General features: G+C 35.3%; 1 protein-coding gene across 4 annotated transcripts in view; it reads right to left on the bottom strand.

Annotated features, from left to right (window-relative positions):
• Window positions 1-15,300, bottom strand: part of HCFC2 (host cell factor C2) — a 49,302-nt gene that overhangs the window by 10,615 nt on the left and 23,387 nt on the right. For 2 of the 4 annotated variants that reach the window (XR_006220192.1, XM_042993059.1), the window contains exons 10-16: window positions 14,876-15,053; window positions 10,582-10,785; window positions 9,942-10,015; window positions 7,842-7,979; window positions 6,092-6,277; window positions 5,655-5,693; window positions 5,102-5,387 (exon numbers count right to left, since the gene is read on the bottom strand). Coding sequence is in view for 3 of the 4 variants with exons in the window: in XM_042993059.1 (XP_042848993.1) it covers window positions 5,102-5,387; window positions 5,655-5,693; window positions 6,092-6,277; window positions 7,842-7,979; window positions 9,942-10,015; window positions 10,582-10,785; window positions 14,876-15,053 (1,105 nt within the window). In the remaining variant the exon portion in view is untranslated. Of the gene's footprint in view, window positions 1-2,118; window positions 5,388-5,654; window positions 5,694-6,091; window positions 6,278-7,841; window positions 7,980-9,941; window positions 10,016-10,581; window positions 10,786-14,875; window positions 15,054-15,300 lie in introns of those variants that run through there. The other 2 variants (XM_042993060.1, XM_042993061.1) reach the window with 2 other exon arrangements.

The following is a 15,300-nucleotide window of genomic DNA, read 5'->3' as shown; positions in this document are numbered from 1 at the left end:
ATCTATTCTGAACAAGGAGGCTGATATCCTTGGATCTTAAAGCCTTTTCTTTCTTCATTCAGTTTATAGAAATTTTTCTCCCCAGAATGTTGTATTTCATGTTTTTTCAGGCATGATTAAAAAAAAAAAAAAAGAAAGAAAAGAAAAAAGAGTCTTCTTGAGTTACAGGAATAGTATGGAATCCCAACTCTAACTGGGAAACCTGGAAGGAAGTTGTGCCAATGTCATGTTGTTTTCTAGTGGTGTAAGAAACCTTTGTCCTATAAGCTTGGAGGTGACAATAGTGGCCTGACTTGATATGTATTAATGCTGGTGTTCCATGTCTTCCAGCAGTCCCAGTGCTTAATATCAAATAGGTAGGTTGTTTTTTCTAATGTTAGACAAGAGTCCATGGCTTTCCTATAAGGAAATAGTTTGGAAATATTTTTAGCTCATTTTCCATTTCATCCAATATTAAAAATCATAACCCAGCAATACCTACCAATCTCACTAAATGCTCAGATCTTTTTAGGTCAAAGACTTCTGCTTGAGACCTATACATACCTATGTTAAATCCCGTTTAGCCCAGTATATATGTGACATATTCTTTATTTATCCCAGAACTCTTAGGAACCGAAGTAAGAGCTAAAATCTGTTTCCCTATCAAAGCCTTCCTCCCACTCTGACCCCAATTTGAGAGAGGGGAGTGAGAATATGGAGAAATGTGAAGGTGACAATTTTCCTTAATCATGTTAACACATATTTAAGTACCAGTTAAATGGCTGATATGTGAGAAATAGAAAGACCCACTCTCTGCCTCAAAGACCTACCATCTGGCAGAGGGAGAGAACAATGCTAACAAGAAAGGACACAATGTTTTTTAGGCAGCTATGACAGAAGATTTGACAAAGGACAGTGGGGGCATAAGACAAAGGGGTCAAATCTACCTGGAAATGGAGCATGTCAGGAAATGCTTCATCTTGAAATCTTGAAAAAGGACGTGAATCTTGAAAAAAACAAATGAAGGCAGGGGCGAGTAGAAAAGGGGCCTACAGACAGGAGGAGTTACGGGAAGGAAGAGCTAGCAGTAGCATAGAAACCAAGAAAATGTCCAAGTGTCCAGGGAATGGTTAAGTTACAAATGACAAGAGAAATCACTAGATTTGGGAAATGAGAAGTTATCCCTGACCTTTGCTAGAGCCGTTTTGATGGAGTAGCAGGACAGAAGTCTGGCTGCTGTGAATTAAATGGGTGAAAAGCATAAAGACAAAAAATTAAAAGCGACTAGAGGACAAAAGAGATGACAACAGTTTAGATTTGTCTCCTGGAGCCAGGTGCCTTTTTACTTACTAGCTCAGCCACAGTAAGGGTTAGAGAGACAGGCTTTACATTTCTATGAGAAAATGACTCCCAAACACAATTCACTAACTTAAAAACAAGTTTTCGGATACAATCTATTCTTTATGAGACTGCCTATATTATTTTTTTTTTTTAATTTTTTTTTTTCAACGTTTATTTATTTTTGTGACAGAGAGAGACAGAGCATGAACGGGGGAGGGACAGAGAGAGAGGGAGACAGAATCGGAAACAGGCTCCAGGCTCTGAGCCATCAGCCCAGAGCCTGACGCAGGGCTCGAACTCACGGACCGTGAGATCGTGACCTGGCTGAAGTCGGACGCTTAACCGACTGCGCCACCCAGGCGCCCCATTATTTTAAGTGAACGATATAAAATCAACATTTTACAGATTTACTCTGCCATCCATCACTAATTTTTCTCTCATATAGTTCAAAACAAATAACACCTGTAATTGGTTATAATAGAAAAGGTGCTTTATTTTACACATCATTGGTACATAATACATAAAACTGCCTAAAATCAGTCTTGGGAAATGTAACTGTCAGTTTATACCTTAAGCAGTCAAAGACCAAGTCTATTTTGCAACCTATTTCATTCATGGGCAGATTACTGCAATAACTTTCAACCTAATTATCTCTTCATAGGCAATGTTACAAGTGATTTTGATGCTACAAGTGCTGCAATTTTTTAAAATAAAAATACCTTCAGTTATAATAGACCAGACCTCTAACCAGAACAAATCTTGGCTAGACTACAAGTCTTTGAAATAACAGGTCAACAGTTTCACCTGCTTAGAGATGATTATATTTATGTAATTGGGTTATAGAGCAAGGGGGCCTCATACATGCAATCAGATTGTTGTTGTTTTTTTAATGCAGATAACAGTGAGTTTATAATACCCTATTTCTAGTTAAACTGCCAAGACAGTTTACTAAGCTAAAACAAAGCCAATACAATATCTTAGAAAATATAATTCTAAGAGCATGCAACATCAAAATCTTTTTACTACATATGTGAACCAAAGTTGTAGAGCCCAGGTAGAGGACTATGGCACAAAGGCTTGTACATCTGAATTGCTTATTCAGCAAGGAGGAGTAAAGAGTCATTTAACTCAGTGTAAATCCTCATATGAAAGATACCTGCATGATCTAGCCCACTGCTACTCAAAGGGATCTTCGCTTAGAAAATGTGCAAATCATAGGAAGCTAAATGCACTTCTCTTGTTATTTACCCTAGTACATTCTATTCATGAACACGCAGCTTAAAGATCTGTTATTAACTATGAATGTCAAGCCACAGAGATCTCTCAATGGCATCTTTCAGTCACCAATAAATATGACCAGTGCTTAATGCACAAATGCCAAAAAACAAAACAAAACAAAACGATAACAGAATCTGGGCTAATTGTCAAAGTAAAAACATTTGTTATTTTCACAAATCCCTTGGTATATAGCAAGACTGCCTTTCTCTCTAGAAAATAAGATGTATTTAGAACCACAGGTTCATAGCACAACAGAGGCATATAAGCAAAGTAAACTAAACCAAATACTAAATAGTTACAAATGTGCACACTCAAACAAATATTCTATTCTTTGCTTAAAGTCAACTTCGTCCTTGTCATTAAGGGAAGTGCTTCAAGATGCAAATTGTTAATTAATGCAGAGAATAAGGAGTTAAAAGCCAGACCTTTTTCTAATAAAGCAGATAAATCATTAAAATAATTGGACTTGAAACATATACTTACTATAACTTTTCATTCTTACTCTTTTTATAACTAAACACACATATATACACAAAAAACCCTAGCATTTAATATGTGCAAAACTGCTTACCATTTATTTTAACTTTGGTTAAGTATTTGTTTAGCCTATACCAGACATATTATGGAAGCTATACAAATGATTACAAACATAATAATGAGGTAAGTTAAAATTCTACTAGTGCAAAAAGCAAGCATATGCTAAAAGCAAAGCATATGAATTTAACAAATGCAGAATGAAGCTCTCACCAAGGGAGGTGCTGAGACAACAAACCAGAGAAGCTCCTTGTAAACATTGTTTGTAAAAATACACATTTAAAGATTTAGGATTCATACAGCCACAAAAAAGGTATTCTAATAACACCAGAGTAGTGCATTTATTTTACCTTTAGAGTTTGGAAATCACTCATTATGTGTCTAACAGCTTGCATATTTTCTTCAAGAGAAACTTAGTGAGACACATTAATTACAAATACTGTAGTATAAAAATCCCAGTTCTTTACAAAAATTATATATTAAAATATTCTATACACTTTAAATTAGTAACTGGAACATACATATATATCAATCCTGGATAATTAAATCCATCGTGGCCGGGAGTATTATACGTGAAGCTCGAGGACACAGCTACTCAGTCCACCTGACCTGGCATAAGGTCGCATGGTAGAAATAGATAGGCCTGGGCCCCTGCAGTTATTACGGCTCTTAGTTTGAACCATCTTTTCTGCGGTTATATTGCTCTGTATATTCACTCCAGATTTGTATCGGCAGCAGAACCGGGAAATTCCTAAAAGGTTCAAAACAAGCTACCTGTGGCAGAGTATCCATAATGCCTATCTGCATCTTTAAGGTTGCAATGGGACCTGAGTAAGCTGTCTAATGCTTATTTTTCAGTTGTAAAAAAGTTTATACAATTTTGAGGTAAAAACAATGCAAAAATAAAACATTTAGAGCATTTACAAAAATCTTACAAATGTTTAAAACACTATTTCAAAACTTGTGTCCTGTTAAGGTGCTTCTTTCTTTCTGCAATAAAGAGGACATGTACTTCAATTTTGAATTTTAAATTCCGCATGTTTTAGTTTCAGCAAAAGCAAAGTTAGAGCCATTAAAACACTTGCTAAAATGTTCACAGATATACTTTGCTTCTGATGAAAAGACAGCATTTTAGTGCTGAAAGAAACCTTATATGTAAATTCTTTTAACTCCCTCTTGTATCAATGAGGAAATCAAAGACCAGGTACATTAAGTGCTTTGGCCAAAAATATATTCCAATGTATCAGCCTGGTATGAATCAAGAAAACCCATTACTCTTTTTGTATTTTGCCATGATTCTTGGAAAATAAAGAAAATTCAAAACCAGAGTTTCTAAACTCGCCTCTTTCTTTTTTAATTTCTTAAGCTCTGTGCTAACTGTAGGTAAAGAAAAAAAATGAATCAAATAGCGGCTCCTAATATTAGTATCACAGATATTATCCAGTAGAAGACAGTTGTTAGAGAATCACTGCTCATATAGAATAATAAAGTTATAGGGAGTACTCAAAAACAGGGCCTTTACAATGGAGAGAACATCTACTAAGTAAGACAGCACAGTGTACAACAGCCAGTTACTAGAATCATCTCAATACCTCTAGGATGACTGAGTTACATGGCCTTTAGAAAAGATATTGGGGTAATAAAGCCTTCTAGCTTTTATCTTAATTTTACTATTTTCCTTTATAAAAGAGCAGTTATATAACTGTAAGGACGAATCCATACACTAATTTTCAGAGAGTCTTTGCTTCTTTTCTATTTTTATTTGGATCTAAAATTGAGCAAATACATTTTAAGAACAACTTACAAACTCAAACTCATAAGTGCTAGAAATACAGTCAGAGAATACTCTTTTAAATGACAAATCTTCATAACCAGTTACTAATAAATAATCATCACAATAGCTTCAGTAAAAAAAAAACAAAAAAAACAAAAAAAACAACTCAATTTAAAGGTGCTTTTTTATTGTTACCTTGAAGCCATCGAACTTGCGTAGCTGGTCCATATCCCTTTTCATTCTTTGCTGATATCCTGAACACAATGGCAGGTCTGGACGTATAATCGATATGTGCATTTGCAAGTTGCCCAGCAGTTACTATACATGATGTCTTAAGACCACAATAAATCCTCATAAACACAAGTTGACTTGGATTATCTTGTATTTGTGCTGTGCGGATAGCCAGGTAGGCTGAATATTCCAAAATATTTCCAGAAGGTGAAGTTGGAGGTTCCCAGGAAAGGTGGATACCCTCAACATTCTTGAAGAGAGGAGAAAAAACAAAAACAAAAACAGGTAAAGGTTCTGAAATTTTCTCTAATATCACTTATAATGTTGAGTCTATCTTTAGAACACAAAATATTGTTTTTTGCTAAAGTAATTGCATTAGATATTAGAACTTTTATTACCGATTTTTTTAAACTTACCTTAATTGGATTTACAATGTTTAATTCATTGCCCACTTTTCAATATCATAACTAGGCTTAAATGTCTGCCTATACCATCCCAAGAAAGGGATTTTTCTTACCTGAAAGCAGATCTTTTCTTCTCTAAAGAGGGGCAGGACCTTAGGATAAAATATAATTCAATTTCATGTGTTCTATTAAAATTCTCCAACACAAACTTTTTGGTTCCATACAACAAGAACAAAGTTAATATTAAGAAGCATACCAGATTTCTCTGACTTTCTATAATTTGGATGCTGTAATTCTGCTTGAAATTTGGTCCTTAAAATTATGAGTTATTAGCAAGCAATATTTTTTAAACTTTTAATCCACCCCACTTATTACTTAATTTTTCAAAAATTGAAATAGTGTTGACACACAATGTTACATTGGTTTTTAGATACCCCTTTTAGATACCTCTCATTTCATCGGTTACTAACAAGAATCTCTAAACTGATGGTTTTACTTCATGTATAAACTTTCAATAAATAAATCACCAAGACTTGACCGGACATCTCACCTTTGAAATTCTGACTGCAGAAGGAGCTCCAGGAAAACCGGGAATACAAGTTTTAAATTCACTGATTTTGCTGAAAGGGCCTATTCCACATCCATTGATGGCTGCTACCCTGAATCTGTATCCTGTGCCTGGAACAAGATCTTGTTTCTTAAGTAAACTGTAGTCAGGTACGTCCGCATTTCCTATCTAAAATGTAACATATACAAAAGTCAAAGAAAAAGTGCAATTAATTATTTTGTCATTAAACAAGAAAACTTTTCAAAGAATTAATTATGTTTTAAGGTTCTAGTTCACATTTAATTTTTTCCCTCTGTCACACATGGAATAAACCCTCCAAATACAAAAGCAACTAAGCCTATAAATCAGTGATTCTTATCTGGAGGAAAAGTGACGTTTCCAGCTAAAAACCACTGATTATAGAAAGAAATTTAAGCATATTCTGCACATGAAGAATGTAAAGGTAGAAAAAAACTGACAACCACTATAAGCAAAGAAACAACCGTCCATATAAACTTAGAATAGAAATCTCAGAGGAATTCTTCTCAGTCTAACCAGGAACAATACCCTTTGGATACAGGCAAGCAAACTTGCCAGAAAAGAAGTGATCAGCATGTATTATGGAGCATTTTAAACATTAATATTCAGCAGATGCTGAACAAATGTTAAATAATTGGATTGTATACTCTGGGTAGAAAGATCATAACATTCATAACTTTCAAACAATTTTTCCATATTTTCCCTCTCACTGCACCACTGTGAGACAGGTAGTCCTAATGTATCATTCCCATTTTTAAGGGAGCTTTATCATTTTTATTTTATAAGTGAGGAAACTGAGTCTCAGGTTAAACAAGTGACTTCTCCAAGGTCACACTGTTGAGTGCTGGAACTAATGATTCAAACCCAAGTTTACTGACTCTAAATTTTATGCTGTTTTTCTTTTGGGAAAAACAGGTAATTACTAGGCCCTTAGATATCGTTATTTCTAATATATGAAATTAAGCTACAGCCAGAAATTTCATTAGGTATAATACTAACAAATTATTCACCAGGATTTTCATTTTTGTCAACAATTGGAAAAATTCTATATGAAAAAGAGAGATGCCAGAGGTAATATTAGAGAAACTAAAATATAATGATAAATGATATATTGTCCATTTGTGCAGGTCTTTGGGAAAGTCAAACTAAGTAGCTATTTCCTTGGCAATTCACTCTCTGAAATTCCCCATTCCAGAAAAAAATTAGTTCAGTGTGCTTTGGAGCTGTTATCTATTTGATAATTCTTAGAGGGTTAATGTTTATATATATGAGTTCCACTTTAAGGGGTTTCAGAATCAAGAGAAAACTAGATTGTATTCCTTCATCTACAGGGGCTATTAAATTTTTTAAGTTGTGAAATCAGGAATTAAAAAAGTTCTAAGAAAAAATGTTCCATTCTCTAAACATACCAGATAAAAAAATTAGAGGTATTTAAAAGACATCCTTATCTGTACTGGCCAGACCATATTAATTTTGACTCAAAATCCAGCCCAGTGATTGTATAAGATTTTTTAAGTGACCTGCTTATGATACAGTCCATAAAAAGAGCCTTATAAAAGAATACAAGATAAGAAGGCATACAGAACTCTTAATTATAGACTGTGAACAGATCCCAATTTCACTCATCCCAAAGTGACTTCAATCAGGGTTATAAAAAAAGACCTCATTTGTGACACTTACAAACTCACAGTGTAGAAAACATATCAATAGCTACCTTTGAGATGCTTTGCTTCCCTTTGGGCAGCAAATAAAACTGGCTCACCAAAGCTGTGTTATTTTTAAAAATTCCTACATCACACCACTGTCGTTCTCCTGCTTTCACTGTGGCCACTGGATTTGAAGGAGTCTCTTTCTAATTTTAGAGAAAGAAAAATTTATCAAGACTCTTATTGAGCATATAAGAAACTTCAAGATTTAACAAATCCATGCAGTGATCTACAAGGAGGTATACGGGTAAACACCACAACATTAACAGCTCATAAGTAAATAAACTCTTAACAGATTAGGTCAACTGACAGTGAAACAGGGATGCCAATTCAAACATGGGGAGTGACAGGCATTCTCCAAGTCAGTAGCTCTGGACTATCAACCTAGCTAGAGTTAGCATGCTTTCCAATCAGTGATTTGTTAAAATGCCAGCTGTTTTATAGAACATTGTCATTTCAGAGACTCTCTCAGAAAATGTAATCCCTTTAGTGTGACATTATACCTTGCTCCAAAAGGAGCAAATAAGGAAAAATTCATTCCAAGCTGGCTTATTTCTAGATTCAAAAACAACTAGCAGAAATTCAGTGATCTTTGCACTTGAAATACCTGTGATTCTCCAAACCTAAAAGGAGAAAAAATGTTCAAAACTAAAATGCAATTTGAATACACTTTAGTATATACTAAAGAGGAGCAGGTTAAACAGTTTTACATTTTTTACCTTGCTTTAAAACAAATACACTTCCTCTACCTTAAACTACTTTTAGTGATAAGTGAATTATACTTATCCCTGGAACTAACCTTTTTAAGCCATCTTCTTTATAAATGAGACACTGTTTCCAGAAGCTCAAAACAAATGTGCACTTCAGTTATTTATTTCTGTCTTAAATATATAACAGCAGAGGTACATGCTTATAATTCACATTATTTGTTATTTAGGCTATCACACATGACAAAGTGAGCTAACTAGAAAAGTCTTTAAGGTTTTAAAAAAAGGAATAGCTTTAAACTTGTTTTCATTTTTAAAGTTGTAAAAACTCTCTTCAACAACTTTTATAAAACAACTGGCTCCAACTGAAATAACAAATACCATTCTGCCTGATGTGCTGCAAGACAGATTGAAGAGAAAAACGTTCCCTTTAATAATTTTTCCCTGAGTCTAAGAACTCTAGGACTTAACGTAACATTCTGGAAAGGTGAAAGCTGATGAAGATAAAACTACGATCAAAATCCATAAAATCATGATTGAAAGGAAACTAAAACTACAGATAATTCTTGAAGATTCTAAGAGGTAAATATTAGGTCAAATAAAAACTCTTGCTCATAGCAATAAAGCTGAAATGACTCAGCATTTTAAAATAAATTAAAAGGTATATACACACACATGCACACACACACATATGTATTACCCTTGTATTTATGTAATTAAGACAGTTGTGTATACTTGTGAGGCACATTCCTAGCATTTTAAGTTTGGTGCCATGCAGACCAGTTCTGGCCTTTCATAAAACGATGCCATGTTGTAGATTATTGGCCTACCCAATAGGTATGCCTACCCAATATTGCAATATTCTGCTGTTCTCCTAATAAGTAGCTAGTAATAGAGCCATTCAAGTTTTCCATTCTGTACCATGTCCTTTTACTCTTAAACCACTAATGTAACTTACATATATACGTATATTTGTTCACACACACACACACACACACACATATTTCTGATTATGAAAGTAACACATTTCACTATACAAAAATACTGAAGGCCCAAAGAAGAAAATAAAAAGCATCTATGGTCGCACAACCTGAAGAAAGTCATCCAGCATTGTAGTATGGATGTATGTGGATTCACGTGAGAGTAGGAATGTATCTACTGTGTGAATCTTTTAATAAAATTGGGACCACAGCATATCTATATTATTTTTTGTGCAGCTTTTTTTCACTTAACAGTATACTGTAAACATTTTCCTATTCAAGCCTTCATTTCTCAATCTATGTCAAGTCATTACTAAAGGACACTCAAGAATCTTCTCATGAATTCACGCTGAAGTTGCTCAGCATTTAAAGCATACTTGGCCACCTGTAAACACAAGTGATCTTCAGGTCACGTACTTACAGAAAATGACATCGCTGTGGCCTGTGTTTCCACACGGCTGATCTTAGTTGCAGGTAGGGCACATGTATCATCAACTAAAAACCAAACAATTCATCATATAAGACTTACATGATCACTTATCAAACAGACACATTAAAATATAATTTATAAACATAAAAAAATAGCCCCAGGGAGAAAAGCACAATAATTAGAAATATGGACCCTCTAACTCAAATTCATTCACAATGTTCATTTCTCAAGGGTTTGATGGCCAGCTAGAACTTAAGAGAACGTTTACCAAAGATGAAACACAATTCCTATAGCAAAAGAATGAAACGAGAATTTATAAAATCAGAAATCTATCAAGCTGGAGGAATTGTTACCCCATAGTCTAAAGAATATATCTTTTCTATGGAAAAAAAATTTGCTGAATATATTCACGGTAGGAAAAACACATTCTGAACGTATTTTGGTGTGTGCTGATTTAAATATTTTATGGAAGGCAGAAGAGTATGTTATATAATAATTTTAATTGGAATGTTTTATCTGTTTATATATAACTCAATCCAAGATGAAATGCAATTCCCATCTAAACAAGTAAGTTTGATGAATTTATATACACAAATGGTTCAAAATACAGTATGTGAAACACATTTCAAACCTTCAGATTTGGTACTGAATGTTGTTAGTGAAGTTTCATCTTTAACAACTGCCCCATTTGTACTGGATGATTCAGTTTTAATGGTCTGCTGGGTTACCATAGTTTGTGCGCTGGAAACAGAACTGGATACAGAAGTTTCAGGGATTACTGTTCTTAAGTCCAGGCAACTACTTAGAACACCTATATTTGCTGAAGTATGAGGACCTAAAATTAAAGTGAGAAAAACAATTATTAACATAACGCCTGCAATAAGTGTGCTATCTTATTATGGTTCTTGTCACACGTTCTTGGTATTTCAATTTTAAAAATCATAAACACAGGCACTGCAAATGTCATGCATATGAATTAACCATTAGGCTAAACATAAAATGTTTAGAAAAATAAAGTGGACAACAGGGGCACCTGGGTGGCTCAGTCAGTTGAGCTCTAACTCTTGATTTCGGCTCAGGTCACGATCTCACAGTTTGTTGAGATCGAGCCCCATGTCGGGCTCTGCGCTGACAGCACGGAGCCTGCTTGGGATTCTCTTTTTCCCTCTCTCTTTGCCCCTCTCCTGCTCATGCACTCTCTCTCTCTCTTAAAATAAATATTTTTTAAAAAATAAAGAAAAGAAAAAGAAAATAAAATGTACTACATAGATAACAGATGTCCAACTTCTCAGGTCCTTCTTCCATTCTAAACACTGAATCATTGTTCTTGGACTCTTCTAAATCATAGATCAAATGCCTTGCCTCCCACTTTAGGGGAAAAAACAGAAGTCATCAGGCATGAATGCCTTGAGTTTTCTGCCTTCTTCTGCCCTAAACTAGAAACACATTTATGATTGGGCCCATCCTTTCTATCTTCTCTTCCATTTTAGAGGACGAACTGACCTCTCTCCAGAGGAAGGATAATCAATCCTCCTGTGATCTTGGTTCTATCCCTTCCCCATATTTTGGGACCCTCTTTTATCAATCATTCCTTTCTCTTCAGGGTTTTCAGATTCTTTTTTCATTAGCAGTTTTTGGCGCTCAGTCCTTAAACATTATCAAGTCTCTCAAGCAAACAAAACACCCATCTTCTTTGACCCCACAAATCTTCTCCAGTTGCCATTACCCCTCACTAATTCCTTCAGAGCAGTCTCTACTTCCCTGACCTCCTCAAATTTGGTTTCTACCCCTCTACTCTAATGAAATGGCTCTGGCAAACGTCAATGATTTCTAAGGGATGCTTTTCAATTTCCACTTACTTGACCTTTCTGCAACATAAACAATGCCGACCACATACTCCTTCTTTGAAGTTGTTTCTTTCTATGACTTATAATTACTCATTCCACAATATTTTTTATGCTTATTTATTTTGAAAGAGAGAGCGAGAGAGAAAGAGAGAACAAGCAGGGCAGGAGCAGAGAGAGAGAAACCCAAGTGGGCTGCACGCCATCAGCGCAGAGCCTGAGCAGGGTTCCATCCCACGAACTGTGAAATTATGACCTGAGCAAAATCAAGAGTTGGATGTTTAACCAACTGAGCCACCTAGTCACCCCTCACTCCACAATACTGAGGACTTACTATTTACCAGATATCGTGCATGCTTCTACAATGGTGAAATAAAGCAGGCATGGTTAATACTTCATGAAGTTATAATCGTGTGGTAGAGAAACATGCATACACAAACTGAGATGACCACTACTGAGAAAAAAAAAAAACAGGACACCAATCTACTTGGTTCTTTTCCTGGCCTTTTAAGAACCCCTTTTCAATCTCTGTAGCTGGCTTCTTCTCTTCAGATGACTTTTTAAATGCAGGTGTTCCCAAGCCTTCTCTTTTCTCCATTTACATAGTTTCCTATGTTTTCACTACCATTCATAAATCATACATCTCCCAAATACATATATTCTGGACACTGCCAGGTGCTAAGAATCTCACAGTGAACAAGTCAGATAAAGTCACTACTCCTTGTGGCGCTTATATTTTAGTTACCCTTAATTTCTAAATTTATACTCCAGCCAAAAATTACCACCTAGACTCTACACCTAAATATCCAACTGCCAATTAAAAATCTTTACCAGTATGTTCCTCAAGTGTCTCAAAAACACTAAGTTCAAAGTTGAACTTACCTTTTTCCCAAATCTGTTCTGGCTCCTATATTTCATTTCTTGATAAAGAGTATCATCACTCATTGAATATCCAACCAAAAAACTGGGAGTCATGGTAAACTCGTTTTTATTTCTCATATCCAACCAGTTTCCAAGGCTAGTAATAGATGCTAGTTTCTAAAACTCTCAGAAATGATATATTCTCTCCTCTCCATTCCACCCACTGCTTCAGTCTCTGGTTATCTCTTAGAGTCCCAAAAGAACCTTCTACGAAGCCTCCCAATCATTTCCTACTCCAGTTCTTCTGATGGTGAGGCCAGAGTGTTCTTTCCAAAACAACAATAACAACTAATCATGTCACTCTTCCACTTTTGAAACATACCAGCTACTCCAACCTACAAAGAAAAAGGTCCAATCTCCCCTTGTTAACCTGAGATTGGGTAGCCAATCATTCACAGATTTGAATGTCTATGATCTGTCAGTGATACTGTCGCTGTACAACCACTCTGGTTTTCCCATTTGTTTCGTACTAATTTTTTCTAAACTGTCTTACAACATACGATTTAGAGTACATTAAGATTCTGAAATCTCAAAGCTCTTATTTGTTTTCAAGAGCATAAACTTCTTTATAAGATAGACATAGAAAATCACTATAAGAAAGAAATATAAATTGAGGTCCAGGACCAGGCTTTTATAATTTTAACCAAATGATTCCACCTGAAAATCAATAAAACAAAAGTGCTCTCCTTTTGCACAGGTGATGAAATAAGGAAAAATTACAGGAAATTATTTTCATTGAATATTCTTACCTACCACAGACTCATTAAGAAAAATGGAAATAAAGGTGTGCCTGGGTGGCTCAGTTGATTAAGTGTCTGACTTTGGCTCCAGTCACGATCTCATGGTTCATGAGTTTGAGCCCCACATTGGGCTTTCTGCTGTCAGCATGGAGCTTGCTTCGGCTCCTCTGTACCCCACTCTCTCTCTGCCCCTCCCTCTCTTGCACTGTCTCCCAAAAATAAACATTTAAAAAAATGGAAATAAAAATAATATTCATCTTGTTAAGTTTGTATCACTGAATAGGCATTAGATTTATATCAGCTGTCATGACTTTCTCAAATTAAAAATAAAGTCACGTTTCTTTTCTTTCTTTCTTTTTCGTTCTTTCTTTCTTTCTTTCTTTCTTTCTTTCTTTCTTTCTTTCTTTCTTTTTTAATTTTAGAGACAGAACACAAAAGTGAGGTAGGGGGGCAGAGGGAGAGAGAGAATCCCAAGCAGGCTCCACGCTCAGCCTGGAGCCCGACACAGGGCTTGATCCCACAACCCTGGGATCATGACCTTGGCCGAAATCAAGAGTTGGATGCTCAACCAACTGAGCCACCCAGGCGTTTCTAAAGTCACATGTTTCTATGTCAGGGACACCAGAATGAGATTTATAAAATAACTTTAGATACTGAAATCAGATACAATGTATCTGAAATGGCATCAGAATATTCAAATGAACTCATTTTAAATATAAGGATCACCAAAGTACAAGCTGTCGCATGAATGTAATCAACAGTTCTCATAAATGAACTATCTTTCTGAGGATAATCCAGTTATTTCCTTAACAAATATTTACTAAATGACTACTATTAACCAAGCATGGATCTGGGTGCTGAGGAAATAGAGATGAACAAGAAAATCCCTGCCCCAAATAGATAATTTCAGATAGTTCTAAGTGCTAAGAAAATACAGTAATGGGAACGTGACACTGAACATACTGGCCAACCTCAAATGTCATACAAGAGCTTGCCTCATTTGAGTTCCATACCTAACTAAGCTTTGCAATTCAGGTCAGTGCTTTCTTAGTATCCTGACATCACTCTAACTAGCGTCAATGTGGCTAGTTTATTATTATTTTGAAAATGGATCAAAACCATACAACATTTACTTTTTCAGAGACTATAATTCCCTATTGTTATTATAAAAAGCTTTGGCTTTACCTAAAGTGTCATCTTTGAGGCACCTGAGTGGATGAGTTGATTAAGCATCTGACTCTTAGTTTTGGCTCAGGTCATGATCTCATGGTCTGTGAGTTCGAGTCCTGTGTTGGGCTCTGCACTGATGGCGCGGAACCTGCTTGGGATTCTCTCTCTCTCTCTGCCCCTCCCCTGCTCGCACTCTCTCTCTCTCTCTCTCAAAATAAATAAACATTTTTTTTAAATGCCATCTTTATACCTTCATTTTTCCTTAACATATCCACGACACAACTATTATGATTAGAAGTATTAGTTGCCATAGATGGATGTAAAGCGGCATTAAAATCAGTTGATGCTTTGAGATCTGGTCTGTTTTTCACAGAAGTTCCTTTCATAGGTGTATGTTCAGTTTTTGCACTGTTCGTTGTATCGCTGATCTATAAGAAATAAAACAGTTTATTGTAGCAAGCAATGTTCAGTTAAATAGAAATACATGTGAAAAACAAGCAAAATAATTTACAACTTGAATGCTTTTGAAAATAAATTTACCAAGATATAAAACAGTTTAAATTATACACTTAATTTGTATAGGATTATTCTTTAAATTTTACAACAGTTTAAAAAACCCATTTCCTCCCTTAATCTCCATTCTCAGAAGACCAGTTATAAAGGGGAATAGGAGGG

Source organism: Panthera tigris, chromosome B4 (genome assembly GCF_018350195.1).
Source record: "Panthera tigris isolate Pti1 chromosome B4, P.tigris_Pti1_mat1.1, whole genome shotgun sequence".
In the NCBI taxonomy this organism is placed as follows: domain Eukaryota; kingdom Metazoa; phylum Chordata; class Mammalia; order Carnivora; family Felidae; genus Panthera; species Panthera tigris.
Note: the sequence above shows the minus strand (reverse complement) of the source record. Positions and strands in the feature narration are given on the sequence as shown.